Source organism: Eleutherodactylus coqui, chromosome 3, assembly GCF_035609145.1.
Source record: "Eleutherodactylus coqui strain aEleCoq1 chromosome 3, aEleCoq1.hap1, whole genome shotgun sequence".
In the NCBI taxonomy this organism is placed as follows: domain Eukaryota; kingdom Metazoa; phylum Chordata; class Amphibia; order Anura; family Eleutherodactylidae; genus Eleutherodactylus; species Eleutherodactylus coqui.
Genome location: NC_089839.1, coordinates 46,736,472 through 46,753,384, shown reverse-complemented (window position 1 = coordinate 46,753,384; position 16,913 = coordinate 46,736,472). Strand labels below are relative to the sequence as shown.

Sequence of the window (16,913 nt, the reverse complement as noted above, 5' to 3'; positions counted from 1 at the left end):
GTTCTGTGCCCCAACTACTGCGGAACATCATAATATACAGCTCACCTGCTACAGAACATCATAATGGACGCTTCAGATGCTGCATATTTTCTGTTTGCTATGAAACTCCCTTGCTGTTGTTGTTGTTAGCCGTTTAGTCATTCACGACCCTCGGCGACCCTAAAGGCGAGCTCCCTCCATGTTTTTTGGTTTTGCACTGCTTCTTTCAGTTGGGTGATATCCATGCCAGTATCGGCCATTATGTAGTTTGGCACCAGGTCTTCTTTTGCCACTGATCTGTCCAAGCGTCCTAGATCTTTCTAGCGACTCTGCTCACATTACATGGCCAAAATCCGTGAGCCTGAGTCTGGTGATCCTGCCCTGCAGTGATATATCGGGTCTTATATGATTCAGGACTTCTCTATTACTCTCGCCCTCCAGGGCATACGCAACAGCTTTCGCCAGTACCACAGCTCCAACCCATCAATCCACCTTCTATCAGCTTTTTTCACAGTCCACCTTTCACATCCATATGTGGCTATGTGGAATACGATGGTTTGCACTATCCTGCGTTTAGTTGCTATGCTGATATTCCTACTTTTTCATATTTTGTCCATGTTTAGCATTGTGCTTCGCCCCAGTGCTATCCTACGTTTTATCTCCGGTATAGATTCTCCATCCTGGTCAATTTTTGAGCCAAGGAAGATAAAGTTTTGCACGCACTTTATGACCTAATTGTCGATTTTGATTTTAATTGGGCCATTTTTTGCAGTTACCCTTTTCAATCCTTGGTGCATAGGTGGCTCTCATATGCTCTTACAAACAGGTTCTGCAGCAGCTGTGGTACTATTATAAGGAATATTGTATGTCGTATTTTAAAGAATAAGTTCTGTGACTTGGAAAAATGCCCTCTGACTGCAGCATTGAGTTTTTATATGGTCATAGAACATTTTGGTGACTCTTATAGGTAGAGTTACAAATATATACTATTTCTTGGAGTATGTTATAGAAGAGTGGTCCCCCACTCATTACACTAACAAATTTAAAGCAAGGGTGAGGTTCCATTGCTATACCATTAAAGAGACTAATTTTCCTTTGGACGAATATTTTTGTCGCCATGGACCAGACATAGAACATACAGTATGAAGGTTGTTATATTAAAAGGTAACTTCACGTCTCAAAGACACTGGAGGGTCAGGGAATATAACGTTATAAGAATGTTTGATTCTCCGAACTCGGGTAATATTGCTGAAGTATTTATGGCGGAGCACCAGGCCTCTGAACCTACATCAATTTAGAGACCATAAAACTTTTACGTCCCTATCTATGGACTGATTAGTCCTGTTACTGTTACAGTCTGATGAAGACAACCAAGTAGCCTTGAAAGCTTACTGCAACATTTTTTCTTTTTGGTAGCTGTTAAAAGGTATTGAGACCAATAATCATCAAGTGTCGTGTGTCTTTCTATTGATTGTATTTACAGTGAGGGTATATTATCGCACTTTTATGGTTTATTATGCCTTCTAGACATGAATATAGGTATTAAGAAGTTGTCTTACAAATACAATCCAGTTTGATGTGCTGTGCTGGGGCATATGGATGTCACCGAGGGGTTATACCCACTGGGTTATCCATCTCTGGGTGACCTTGCCCATCCATGCATTAGATGGTTGGGCATTCATTTGAATAGCCAACATGTAATGCCACATTTTTTCTTGCTACAAGAGGTGGAAAAGTATATTTAGATGTGGCATATAAGCAAAGCCAGACTTTATCCTTGTGGTCAAGAATTTTCTGGCTGTGCTTGATTCCGGGCAACTACTTTCATTCATAGGTGTATGTATAGGGCCCATTATAGCCTATGAACACAGTCAGCATACATGTCCTGTGCATTTTCTGATGTCTACCCCATTATGAGTAGAGCTTGATTTTGTGGTATTTCATTGTACTAAAAATTACAAAATACATAGCTGTACCGAGGTCCTTGTTGGGACAGTGTTGTATTTTTAGAGTGCGAGATTCTTTGTTCATGTTTACTAGAGATGAGCGAATATACTCGTTTCGAGTAATTACTCGATCGAGCACCGTGATTTTCGAGTACTTCCGTACTCGGGTGAAAATATTCGGGGGGCGTAGGGAGGCGTGGCGGAGCAGAGAGTAGCAGCGGGGAACAGGGGGGAGCTCTCTCCCTCTCCCCCCTCACTCCCCGCTGCAACCCCCCACTCACCCACAGCGCCCCCCGAATCTTTTCTCCCAAGTACGGAAGTACGTGAAAATCGTGGCGCTCGGGCAAAAAAGGGGCGTGTCCGAGTAGGTTCGCTCATCTCTAATGTTTACCCATACAGTTGCCTCTATAAAGGTACATTAATTTCTATATACTCTGCTCGTATACAGCTTGTCCATAGAGTGAGGTGCATACATAAAGATGCACCTCGTCCATAGAGGCAGCTATGTGGCAAGTATACTTAAAGCAAAAAACAGATTCCCCCTATGCAGAATAGTCCCTGAGATCTTCACTGGAGGACCAAATCGGTAAATCGAATATACTAGAAAATTATTACTGGAGTCTGTAACGCCAAAATTGGTCAGGCCCTTAAGGGGTTTGGTAACCAAGTGACGAATTGTAAAGTTTCCATCCCTTTCGAACTATAACTGTAGCCCCTTAGTAAACTACAGACGTAAACTGGACTATAGAGACTGCAATTAAATGGTAACAAGAATCACTGAGGTTGTCGAGTCCGCTGGATCCACCATACACTGTAATAGAATTTCAAAAGCAAATCTTAGTTGATCATTCATGATCACATTATTTAAAGGAAGGTTTCCGGAATTTAGATACGGATCACCTATTCTTAAGCTAGGGTATAAATGTCAGATTGGTGGGAGTCCAACACATGATGTCGTCACCAATCAGTTGTCTGTAGAAGCCTGAGTTTGTACCCTTTATTGTTTAAAAGGCACAGCGCTATATATTTTGTAACAGTTCTACCTGTTACAGCAGTTCAGTCCCATTTCTGCCACATTCATCGTATATTTTAAGACACTTTTTATGACTTATCTATCAACGGGGCTTAGCTTTATGAAATGGGGACCAGCCTAAATGTAAAACTGTGCGCCCAAAATAGTGCCACATTTTGGCTCCGTTTTTGTCCTAAGCTAAGCCAACTAAAAGGTGGTATAAAGTTAGAAGAGTTGAGTCTAAAGATTCAACAGATTTATAATTCAGCAGAGCTAATGTGATGACTTATTATGTTGCCCATCCTGTAATAAGAATGTGACGACTCTGCTCATCTTGTCCTAGTCTATACAGCAAAGCAGACAAGTAAGATATAGAAAGCAAGAAGTCAACCTATTGTGTCTGCTCTAGTAGCCAGTATGAAAACTGCAATATTTCAAGATTTCTTTTTCTTTACATGGATAGTCACATAAAAATTATATAAAAAACAAACTTTTTTTAAAAAGTCTATTAAAACTCTGATTTAAATAATTTTCTGATGAAACATTCCCCATATACTAGACCTGTCTGTTCTCTTGACATGGCGTAAGTCAATGCTTGTATTTTCCCTAAAATAACAATTCTGGAGCATCTTTGCATTGTGCCATTCCTCCGTTATGCCTCCTAGAAATATATGAATAAATTGAGAACTGGGTGTTACTGTACCCATGTCAGAGGATTACGCTCTACATGGACAACACAAATTGGATAATGTCAGAATTCTGGGCCGTACACAACACCCAGTTGTCAATTTATTCAGACATTTCCAGAAGTAACGAGAGGCAACAAAATGCAAAGTTATAAGAATAGATGCTCCAGAATTGTTATTTCATGGGGAATACACATATTTACTAAAACAGAAAGGTGAAGCGAGTCGACCGATTCTTTTTCAACCGATACCTAGGGATGGCATGACCTAAACCAGCATTGTATCTATGCCTATAATTGCCTGTCGGTGTACTCTATAAGTCTGAATGTATTCATTACCATTCTTTTATCCTTTTTCCCCCCAGGTATCTGGCCCTCTGAAGAAGTATTGGCCTACTATTGTCTCAAACACAAAGACCAGTTCAGGTGAACAATACCGTGCATGCATGTACCATAGAAGTAATGCGCCCTTTCTATTAGATTGGTTATGATGTACGAAAAAAAAAGGACAAGGTGACAACGTGTTGCTGCTGACAAGGCATGCTAAACCGCCTGTAGGTACTAATATTGCACAGCAAGCTTTGCTGTACGTCAAAGAATTCTGATTTCCACTTGAGGCATTTTATTTCACTTTGATTTTTGAGAAACAAAAGTGAGTCTTCAGTCAATCAATGCGTATTGTGAAGGTCAGGGAGAATAACAGGCTTTTCGCCAACTCTTTTCTGTCATTAGAACTATTGAGCATTATGCAATAAAAATACCATATCATTTAGCTGTGCCTGCCGGCAATGGTCATATCAGCAGACTGTGTATTTTCTTACTTTTAATACCCGGTGCCGCGCCGGCATTGAAGCCGTTCGAAATTTGAAAAGGCCCAAATGTAGCCCTAACCAGTGGGGAGATGCAGGCCATGCTTTCCTTTGTAAAGTCAACGACACTCACACAGTTCTTAATTGTAACGTGATATTGCTTGACGAATACAAAGTTGCCTCTAGGTGGTATATTTCTAAATAGTACGAAAAGAAATCCAGAAATGAGAATTGAACAAGGTGAGTGATTATTTTTGTAAAAATTTTCAACTCTTTTAAAAAGTTCTGGCTTGTTTGCAGGAAGCAGAACGAGGATTAATCATGCAATTTTGTGCTAACAATTACATTTCGCTACTCTAGCAAGTTTCAGTTTTAATAGAGAATACTATTGACAAAGGAGAAAGGAAAAAGGAAGGAAAAAAAAAAACTTGGATTTTTTAGCTCAGCGGTGGTAATGTTGCAGAAAACACTAATGAGGGAACCCCCACGGCTCTGCCTGCTTTGTGACTTTTCTTTATCATAATTATTTTTAAAACGCAAAACGCCATGAGGTCGCCTGGTAGTGTCCCTACAACTTCCTGGCAACTTCAGTTTTTTTTTTTGCTCCGCTGCAGATGGCAGTTTGTTCTTGTAACATATATATGTCTGCCCATTTTCTTCGTATTTGTATGGTTTCTTTTCTGTTTTGCAGGGACCTTGCTGTGTGTGAGCTAGGGGGTGGCATGACATGCTTGGCTGGTCTCATGGTAGGTTTTTTTCTCAATTCCAGTTCCATTCACAGAGTGGAACAAAAGGGGAAACAGTTCCACTGCCACCAACTGCTGGGTCAGAGAACTGTCAACAGCCTCAGCTGCGGTCAAGCTGCAGTCTTGAGAGATCTTCCAGGCTGCCTCGCTTCGTCTCATATTGATTTTATGGTTGCCTCGGAGAGAGCAGAAACGTTTTCCTTGAGAGTAGTCGATATCTCTTGTTGTGACATTCCAATCCACAATATGTTACGTCTTGCCATAGTTGAAGCTTTCTTCTTTTTTTTTTTTTTTTTTTTACCCCCCCCTCCAGATTATAGTCCCATTTGCTAAAATACAGGAATAGCCTTGCAAATCACAGTTGGAGCACTATGATATAGCTGCTAATGTTTTGCCTGCATTATTACACCAACAAACATGATCCAGAGCTCTCCGTAATTAGATTCTTTTGAATTAGATTGGCCATTCAGGAGAGTCGGTGACCATTCTTCGGTTCGCGAGTCATGTATTCAGAAGATATTATGTTGCAGCCCTGTGCATTAGACAAGTTTCTATGTCTCGGCAAATAAAGGCATATTGTTACACTGATTGGCATTTGACAAACCTGTCGCATTTATACAATGTGTTGAGGTTACAGCCCAATGTGCGAAGATGTCAAGCTCACAAAAAAATTACCCTTACAAAGCCATCAGCTTGCAATGCAAAGTTATATGAAGGGCACCAGGCAGCCAGACAGAAAGAGGCTGAAAGGCAGAATGACAGGCCTGGTATGATGGTTCTACTAGATAAACAGAACCCGCAAATGAAAGCCTCTCGGAATACCATCATCCGTTGTCACAATGCAATTACTGAACAGAATGATAGCAAGATAGAGACTCCCGCAAATGGAAAGATAAAAGTATTGACTGATTTGATTGAATGATTAAAATAATGCAGACATAAAATGAAAAAGATTGAAGATTGTTACGGAGAAATAGTGGAAGAAGCATGATACTGAATGCTTGTCACTCCTGGGTCTACTTCCGTGCAGCCAGCGTTTCCTCACTCGTTTCCCCCTGTTCTTCTTCCTTATAGGTTGCTGTTTCTGCTGAAGCAAAGGAGGTTCTCCTAACAGATGGTAACGAAAAGGCCATTACAAGTATCCTTATTAAGACTTAGAAATGAGAGAAGACGAAAACTTGCTGTTTTTGTATTTCCTTCTGCTTACATCCAAAAAGTTCTAAACTTCTGGAAAAACTAAAGTCATTGAAAGGATATCAAGACTCAGTAAAATATATATACGATCCTCTCCAGATCTTTGGAAACACCCATAAAAAATGGTAAATTGGGAGAAATGTACATCGCAAATCATAGAGAGTTTTGACTTTGTTGGTTGAGCTAAAAAAAATGGCTCAGCCTTCTAACTGATTCTTCTCAAAGTCCTGTGGGACCCCTGTTAGGAGTGAAGTAAGGTAAGCATTAGAGATGAGCGAGCCTACTTGGCCACGCCCCTTTTCCGCCTGAGCACCGCGATTTTCGAGTACTTTCGTACTCGGGCGAAAAGATTCGGGGGGCGCTGTGGGGGAGTGGGGGGTTGCAGCGGGGAGTGGGGGGGAGAGGGAGAGAGAGAGGGCTCCCCCCTGTTTCCCGCTGCTACCCCCCCGCGCCGCCATGCCTCCCAGTGCCCCCCCGAATCTTTGCACCCGAGTACTGAAGTACTCGAAAATCGTGGTGCTCGATCGAGTAAATACTCGAAACGAGTAGATTCGCTCATCTCTAGTAAGCATACTAGAAGAAGCCTCCTTCTCTTAAGATACATTCATGGAGCCCTTTGACTGTGCAGTCCAGGTCTGACGCTATCATTGAGGGACTGTGTTGGGGAATTGCAAAGCGCCTATTCCTAGTAAGAGCATGGACCAATCAGAAGACAATGCAGATTTCAGCATGAACTTGTTGGTTGAAATTTGGCATGGTCAACTCTTTGGACCTGTGTTCATTCCAAGGGCTCTCAATGCAGATCGGTATCTGAATCTCGATGACGGCGGATGACTTACTGGATGATCTGCCACTGTCGTAGCAGAAGGAGGCCACTTTGAGTTGCTTTCCTTACATCAATCATAGCAGTGGTTCCAGACGACTTAGAGACATGGAAAGCAGATTTTTCAACTTTACAATTGGGTTTTACTCTCAATTTCTTACAGGGACACAACACAAAATTGAAATCCATGCTCCGAGGTCTGCAGCAGCCCATGCGCCATACCATTATGTAGCACATCCATGCCTTTCCTATGCATCTACATAATTGTTATTTCAGTATAGGACAGTATTGAGATAGTGCTGGATCAACCTTTATGACTACACCCTGTGTATAAATATGCAGCGCCGTATATAGAAGAAAGGAGGGAGCTCCATAGCAAAAATCAAAAGCGGACCCTTATTATGGTGCCATGATGGTTCTTCATCCAAAGCTGCACAGATCTTCTCTAATTTTTGATCATTCCAACTAGGATAGAAGGCTTTGTTTTTTGCTTACCATTTCTCTCTTTTTCATGACCCTAGGGCCAATTCTCGCCCTCATGTTTGATAACAATGCAGTTCCTCGTCTAATTTGGTTCCCTTTTCTCCGGCACCTGCTGAAACAGGACGCTATGTCATTACACTCATCACTCACTTGCCACTGTAACCAGTTGCTGATCTCAGCAGTCACGTGCTGTTCATGCACACATGACATTCATGTGAGTGATAAATGTGACATAATTGCTTCCTGCTTCGGTGTAGACTGAAGTGGATGGGACCAGGTTGCCGACGTTGGAGTGGATGCACAGTAAGAAGGGTAAATAAAGATTATTTTATTTATACTATTGCTTGCCCTAGGGCATTTTTTTGTTGAAAAACCCTTCAAAGCCAATATATGGTAACTTACTGAGGCTTTAAAGCAGACATAGATGTAATAGACTAAATTTTTTAAAGTAGTAGTACCCATGGGATAGTAATGCTGTAAAAGATGGAGCAGTAAGTCGACTGGGAAAGCCAAGGATTATGCACCAACTTGAAACATTTGTACAACGGTCAAGAACGAAAAATTGGATGCCTTTGGTGTTGTTTCTTCTGAGGTGGAAAATGCCAATGTGTAGTCTACTGGTAGTATCCTGGGCTAGAAAATGGAACCTTTAGCTATGTATATAAGCTCTGTGGAAGTTCCGTGGGGCCTTGGCAATAATAAAAGCTTTATACAACATCGGTACACATTTGCAACTGTTGCCTTTGGTAACACCCATTCTCACTTCAGTCTTTTTTTATTTGGTCCACTTTGAGAAGCACTTGCATGCAATTCTTCTATTTTTTTCACAACATTCACTTTAAAATACTATATAAGTCTTACTACATTTTGGACCACTATGTCGGTGTGCTTCGATTGTGCAACCAAGCAGTGGTTTATTTTTGCCATATGTAAAAGAGTTTGTCTGATGAAGACATATGTCCTGTCAAGACGTTCTCCACTAAGGACACTTCTCCATTAATCAGAAAGAAGAGTCATTCGCATAGAGCAACTTGTGGGTCTGGTGAACCTGGGGTGTCAGTGTGTACTACATGTATAGCTGGCTGCAAGCTTCTCTCGGCAATAATAGAATGACACATGGCATTTAGTAAATTGCTTGCCAAATCTCAATTTGAAAGGAATTTGTTATCTTGAAACAACCCCTTCAAGCATTAGCATTAAAGGGGTTGTCCCGCGAAAGAAAGTGGGGTTCAGCACTTCTGTATGGCCATATTAATGCACTTTGTAATGTACATTGTGCATTAATTATGAGCCATACAGAAGTTATTCACTTACCTGTTCCGTTGCTAGCGTCCCCGTTGCCATGGTGCCGTCTAATTTCAGCGTCTAATCGCCCGATTAGACGCGCTTGCGCAGTCCGGTCTTCTCTCTGGTGAATGGGCCCGCTCGTGCCGGAGAGCTGGTCCTCGTAGCTCCGCCCCGTCACGTGTGCCGATTCCGGCCAATCAGGAGGCTGGAATCGGCAATGGACCGCACAGAGCCCACGGTACACCATGGGAGAAGACCCGCGGTGCATCGTGGGTGAAGATCCCGGCGGCCATCTTGCTAAGGTAAGAAAGAAGTCGCCGCAGAGCGGGGATTCGGGTAAGTACTAAACTGTTTTTTTTTAACCCATCCCTTGTGTTTGTCTCGCGCCGAACGGGGGGCCTATTGAATTTTTTAAAAAACCCGTTTCGGCGCGGGACAACCCCTTTAACTTAGAGGGGGCAAGTTTTTGAAAACTGACTAGTGTCGCATGGATAAATGAAACCCAATGACATCTATGTATATAAAGACGAAAGCTCTCACTGACTGTATCACTGACTGACTGACTAGCCACTAATTCTCCAACTTCCCGATGTCGTAGAAACATGCAATTTGGCACAAGCATAGATTATGTCCAAAATAAGAAAAGTTAATCGATCCCAACTCGATTATTCAATTCTAAGCGCAAAAGAATTAGCGTCCAAATTTTACATACTTAATCTAATTCACTTCCTGATGTCATAGAAACCTGAAATTTGGCACGAGCATTGATTATGTCATAATAGGAAAAGTTAATGGGTCCCAACTCGATTATTCAATTCTAAGCGCAAAAGAATTAGCGTCCAAATTTTACGTACATAATCTAATTCTCTCACTTCCCGATGTCATAGAAACTTGAAATTTGCCACGAACATTGATTATTTCATAAATGGGAAAAGTTAATGGGTCCCAACTCTATTATTCAATTTTAGCGCAAAAGAATTAGCGTCCAAATTTTACGTACGTAATCTAATTCTCTCACTTCCCGATGTCATAGAAACTTGAAATTTGGCACGAGCATTGATTGTGTCGTAAATAGGAAAAGTTAATGGGTCCCAACTCGATTATTCAATTCTAAGCGCAAAAGAATTAGCGTCAAAATTGTACGTACGGAATCTAATTCTCTTACTTCCCAATGCAACAAATAATTACACAAACTTTTACCGCACAAATGTGAAATTTGCCATGGCCGTTCTTTGCGTACTAAATATTGAAAATTTAAAGGGTTGCAACTTGATTATTCAATCCTATGCATAAAGGTAAGTGACCCTATATGTAATGTAACTAATAATACACATCTGTACTGCGCAAACTTGAAATTTGGCATGACCATTCCTATGTTATGTAACTAATAACATATCTGTACCCCGCAATATATGAGACAGTTATCTTCTCAGCAAAGCAAAACGCATTTATCTAAAGTAACCACGACTTCATAAGATTTTCCGTGTGAACACCAGATAAACACTAGTACCAAATTAACTCGGGCGAAGCCGGGTATATCAGCTAGTCCTTGTATAAATATGTCTTACAGGGAGATACATTTTCATTTCACAAACATAGAGTAGATCGATAGGTATTCTAAATGAGTTTTATTTGTGGAAAGTACTTCTTAGAACAAATAATTTTATAAATAATGTTCCTGTAGGAAACCGTGGCTGTTCACCGCTTCCTGTAACAAACTTTGACATACCCAGCAGGGCCGCTTTAACCATAAGGCAAATGTTGCATCAGGCCCCCTGACAGAAGCAATACTTCTAACTGTATCCATGGCTTTAGAACACAGATACAGTTGAATACGATTAGACATTCCAAAAATAATAAAACCAACCATACTCACGTCTTCAGTATCCGTCTGCTCCAGTCCTACGGACTCCACTCACTTCCGCGTTCAGAGGTCATGTGCCTTTCTCAGTGTATGACCGCCGCAGGCAATCACCGATCTCTCTATTCTTAAGACAAGTGATTGACCGCAGTGGCCACAGACTCAGACGGACACATGAGTGCTGGACCCAGAAGTGAGCTAAGACTGCAGGGACGATGGCTGTAGGAGTGCAGCCTTCAGGATTAAATGGATATATCTATTTATTATATTTTTTGTTTCCAAAAATTTCAGGGATGGAGGAGAGAGGCCGGTGGCATTATGTGGCCAGGGCTATTGTGGTTGGGCGTCTAATTTAATACTTTTGGACTAGGCCCAGTAAGGTATTAAAATGGTCCTAGTCACCTTCTCTTCCGGCCCCAGTGATGTCCCATTTACAAGTCACATGGGCCAGGAGATAATAGTCCTAGCATTGTCTGTTTTGGGGTGGGCAGGAAATTGGCTTCAGCAGTCACAAGAGTATACAGACATGTCACCTCTGCAGCCAATGTAATCAAAGTCCAACAAGGAAGAACCAAAATGTGAATAGCAATATTAATTGCTTAGAAAAGCTTGACTAATCTAGAGCGCTATGATATTATAGGATATAGACACTAAATAACCAGCGGGGTTGTTGATCCGGGTCTTGGAGTCGGGTATAAAACGTTGATCCAGGGAGTACTCTGACAGCCATTATGGGGTCGGGAAGGAATTTTTCCCCCCAAATGGGCTAAATTGGCTTCTGCCTCATCAGGGTTTTTTTTGCCTTCCTCAGGATCAACAAGGAGGGGCAGAAACAGGCTGAACTAGATGGACATTGTCTCCTTTCAGCCTAACATACTATCTAACCTACTAGCGTGTGTGTATACATACTGTATATCCATGACTATGAAGTTGCATTGGCATTTAAATATATAGCCAGCCACTCTTTATATTGTTAATGTATGCCATTAAGCGTAGCATAACCAAGTCATTTTTATGTGACACCACTTTGCTGTGTACACAGACGGCAGGGAAATTGAACTGTACAGTGGGAAGAGTAATTTGCAGCTGCACTGAATCGTACGACTAGCATGAAGACTGATTTCCACAGTGAAGCGGTTGGAGATTAAGAGAGGAAATGGAAGATGTCTATTTGCATTTGGTCTTGTGATTCATTTAACGTGAATTGCCGAAGAAGATGAAATTGTTATTCCACTGCAATTATGCTTTCTAAATGATCGTATCTACAAAATACAATACCAGGTAACTCCTGAGGAAGGACGCACTATATACGGTATATGCCCATGTTATACAGACATCCTGATAAAAAAAAACTCCTTTCAATGATTGCTGATTGCCCAGTGGAGTAAGCATCTGTTCACTACATGATTTTGGCCTACATCATGCAGCTGCTGTAATGTACCCTTAGATTTCTATTGTGCAGATCTTTAGTCAAAAGTGCGTCCTTTTGGCACTTGGTTGGATGGTCTACATCTAGATCCTGAATCATGGGTATTGCTTATACAAGGTATTAATAAAATAAGTATACAGAGAGTCCTATCTCTAGCTGCACTTAGATTAAAGGGGTTGTCCCCGCGAAACAAAGTTGGGGTTCAGCACTTCTGTATGGCCATATTAATGCACTTTGTAATGTACATTGTGCATTAATTATGAGCCATACAGAAGTTATTCACTTACCTGCTCCGTTGCTAGCGTCCCCGTCTCCATGGTGCCGTCTAATTTTCAGCGTCTAATCGCCCGATTAGACGCGCTTGCGCAGTCCGGTCTTCTTTCTTCTGAATGGGGCTGCTCGTGCCGGAGAGCGGCTCCTCGTAGCTCCACCCCGTCACGTGTGCCGATTCCAGCCAATCAGGAGGCTGGAATCGGCAATGGACCGCACAGAAGACCTGCGGTCCACCGAGGGTGAAGATCCCGGCGGCCATCTTCGCAAGGTAAGTAAGAAGTCACCGGAGCGCGGGGATTCAGGTAAGCACTATCCGTTTTTTTTTTTAACCCCCTTCATCGGGTTTGTCTCGCGCCGAACAGGGGGGCTATTGAAAAAAAAAAAACCCGTTTCGGCGCGGGACAACCCCTTTAATGTCACGTTGTATAGGTGTAGAGTGCCCCAACAAGTTTGGTCAGTTACTCTACGAGTAGAGTGCTCCGATGAGAACACCAACCCTAAGGGTTCCCCAATGTCTAAAATATTGAAGTTACTGTTTTGTTGAGCCCACATTATCATTTGCTACAAATAATATGAAGAACGATCATGAAATTACTAGGGGCCTAGCTATAGAAGGTGGAGTGGTGATAACCAGCCCCTGGTACATGAGGAGGTCCAAAGAGCTTTCCACCACATAAGGAGACACCAATATTATAAATGGCACATGGTAAGTAGTAAAACTAAGATTTTTTATTGGCTATTACTCATTGAAACTAGCCACTTGCCTGCTCAATCTCACCACTGGGGTTGTACCATAAAAACGTTTATCACCTATATATAGGATAAGCCATGTTATAGTCATAGTGTGGGGATTCTTGGTTCCTCAAATAATGTAATTGAGCCTATTCACCTTCCCGATGAACTGGAACATGGCCTCATCGCTAAAAGTGAGGGACTCCATGAGGTTGTTATCTGTCACACGCTCTTGCATTGCAAAGGTGATGCCATAACTTTTAACTTTGTCCTTGTGCGTTAGTGCCAGCTGCAGGGACATTTTGTACGGCTTCCTGATGATCCTCCACACGATCTGATGTGCATTTGCACCTCATTAGATGCTCGGCGCTGGGACTTCTGGGGTTGTAAGAGGGGAAAGCATAGTCCCTCTTCCTAGTTGCTTTAGTGGCCACATTGGCCACACTAAGCTTCACCCTCTTCTGTCAGACAGGAGCAGAGTGACGAAAGATCGGCTGTATGCCAGAATTAGACACATGGCAAATTATATGCATGGCAATTAACCTGGCACAACAAGCACCAGAGAGTACCAAAGTTGGTCAGCACTATTTGTGTGAAGCCCCTTACCCCCGAAGTCCCAAACTTCCTCAACGCCTCATGTGCCCTATGGAAAGAATTAACGCTGTGGCATAGAACTGGAGCACAGGGACTTGTATACCAAGCAAACGTGCTGCCAGGAACACAGCGTAAAAGGTGTAACAGTCTGCAGGGAGCATCAGAGCTTCAAGAGACAGTCCAGAGGATTGCTTCAGTAGGCCCCACTGCTTAACACTAAGGTACAAGAGGCTGCTTAGGAGCTGCTGGAAGATGCAACAACCTTCAAAGTGCCAGAGTCTGCCAAGGAGGCTGCTCAAGGGGCATCTGGACTGCTACAGAGATCCGAGGAAACTGTGATAGGGGAGTGCTCGTGACCCAGGAATACCCCAAGCCACTCAAACTATGTACTGCCACGCAACATGCTGTAAGTGAGGCCAGCCTCAAACTAACAATAAGTGTGCACACCAAAGGCCCTAAAGGCCCTTTTACATGGTACGATTGTCGTTCAAAAAATCATTCAAAAGAGCGAAATTGAATGATAATAATTCAGTCTAAATAGATCGAATGAAAAATCGTTTACCTCTTGTTCGTCTGACATTTTATGCAGGCATCTGTTCATTCACTTATCGTTCGGTCTAAATGGTGCTCGTTCAGTCATTCTCATTCACTTATACAGTGAATGTGAACACGGAATGATTTCTCGTTTGAGCGAGCCAACGATACTTGTATATCTGCCTGTATAAACAGGCTGCCCAAGTGAACACTAACATTGTTTGCTTGTTGAAATGAGAAATTGGCTAGTCTAAACGGACCCTTAAATAGTTAAACACTAGGCCTGTTGCTTAAGGCTGGAACTGGACCATCCCTTTAAGATAGACAGTTGTTGATTCTGTCAGAGGTGGTTGATGTTGCTCATTTGTGCCTCATCATCAACTACAAGGGAACTACAATAATACAGATGTAACAGCTACCGATTTGACTGTTATGATGGTATAGCATGCCTATGCAGTCTAAATAGCCAGACCACCTATTTACCTTGTATTGGAGAGACCGTGTCACACAAATTGCATACAAATTTTCGTCAAACCAAATGTATTTATTTATAGGGTGATGAGCGTCCGTTTAATCAATATGTGTAAGCGACCAATCAAAAAGCTCTACTAAATTAAGACCCACTATTGGTTAGCGTCACTTCGCTCTGGCTTATGTAGGGAATGTTCAAGTGGGAGACTATCCCTACTTCCACATGTCCCAACAGGACGTAAGATAAGATTTGTCTAGATGACATAACCACTTTAAAGTTAAATTCATTTTCTGTACATGACAGAATTGGGGGGGGGGGCATTTTTTTCTGAGCTGCAGTTAACAGCATTTACAGATATGCTTTTTAGCAGCCTCATGGGCTATATACACAATGGACAAGAACTGGTCATTGACTTCAATGGGAGAGTATTCTAGGCATGTTCTGAATTCCAGTGCTGAGGTCATTGTGCAGAGAGGTGGAGGAGATGAGCTGTGATCATTGCCTCTGGTGAATGGTTGATCCTGTGCTATATAGGTGTTATCTTTCATTATAATACTGCCTGTGATAATGAGATGACTGCTGGAAAGTTTTCTCTCCGGGACAGGAAGTATCAAACTCTTATTAGGCTCAGTGGCCAGTGTGAAAACTGCAAGATTTTAGGATTTTATTTAAATAAGCATCATGACATTGAAATCCAAAAAAACCAAAAAGGATCTGAGAATATGTTTAACATAAAAAAATTGAATTATACAATAGATCATCTTCTGATGGCACATTCCTTTTAAGGTTGACAATAGAGTTGAGCAAACGTACTCTGCCGAGCTTGATGCTCATTCGAGTATTAGTGTACTCGATGGTGCTCGTTACTCGAACAAGCATCAAATCGTGTTCGACCCCGCCCCAGCTTTTGGCTCCTCCCCTCTGTGATGTGCCTGTTTTGGCCCCTCCCCGCCGCATTTGAAAATGTTTTGTCTGGCAGGAAGAGGGAGGGGGAGAGAGAGAGAGGGAGAGAGAAAGAAACACGAACTAAGAAAAAAGATTTTAAAAAAGCTTGTGACTAGAGATGAGTGAGTGTACTCGCTAAGGCAAACTACTCGAGCGAATAGTGCCTTATGCGAGTACTTGCCCGCTCGTCTCAAAAGATTCGGGTGCCGGCGGGGGAGACTGGTGAGTTGCGGGAGTCAGCAGGTGGGAGCGGGGGGGAGAGAGTGAGAGAGAGATCTCTCCCCTGCCGCTCCCCGCCCCCTGCCGGCACCCGAATCTTTTGAGACGAGAGGACAGGTACTCGCATAAGGCACTATTCGCTCGAGTAGTTTGCCTTAGCGAGTACGCTCGCTCATCTCTACTCGGGACCCAGCATCCCACATACGAAAATGCTCGAGTCTCCCATTGTAGTCAATGGGGTTCGTTACTCGAGTAGAGCTCTCAAATTTTACGAAAAGCTCGACACGAATAACGCGGACCCGAGCATTTGGGTGCTCGCTCATCTCTAGTTGACAAGTGACCCCCTATGTGATATTCTTGAAAACTTTCTCTTACCTGTGGCAATAGACAAACTAATGAAAAACATCAGCATGAAGGGCAGTGAGATATACATAATACTATACATTGACTGTATTTGTCATCTACAGTAGGGGAACTTTACATTCTGTTGGGTAAAAGAACCCGTCTTTGCATTACGGATTGTTTGAGTACAAAGAAAGCATTTTGTCAGCTTTGCTCAATGGCTTCCTACTTCCTGGCCTACATTTAACAAAAAAAACTCTATTGCATCAGTCTCGCTATATAAGCTAAAAATGGCAGGTGGCATTCTGCTGAAAAGACTAACGCCATGCAGTCACATTGATTTCATTTTTGGAAATGATATTTGGTAATAAAAAAACCTGTTCGCTCCCTATTTATACTATGCAACTATTTTTATTCGCACATTACTAATGTTGAATGAATAGTCTGCTGCAATTATATAATCCTTCGATTTTAGGACCAACTGGGCACAAGGTAGAAATCTTGAGTGAATTGTTAGCTGAGAAGTGATGAAAATCACAAAATGTTCT

The 16,913-nt window shown here is 42.2% G+C and overlaps 1 protein-coding gene across 2 annotated transcripts in view; it reads left to right on the top strand.

Annotated features, from left to right (window-relative positions):
* The window catches only part of CAMKMT (calmodulin-lysine N-methyltransferase), a 434,161-nt gene that overhangs the window by 317,425 nt on the left and 99,823 nt on the right, over positions 1-16,913 (top strand). For both annotated transcript variants that reach the window (XM_066594497.1, XM_066594496.1), the window contains exons 4-6: positions 3,988-4,048; positions 5,123-5,177; positions 6,252-6,315. In XM_066594497.1, coding sequence (XP_066450594.1) covers positions 3,988-4,048; positions 5,123-5,177; positions 6,252-6,315 — 180 coding nt within the window. The remainder of the gene's footprint in view (positions 1-3,987; positions 4,049-5,122; positions 5,178-6,251; positions 6,316-16,913) is intronic.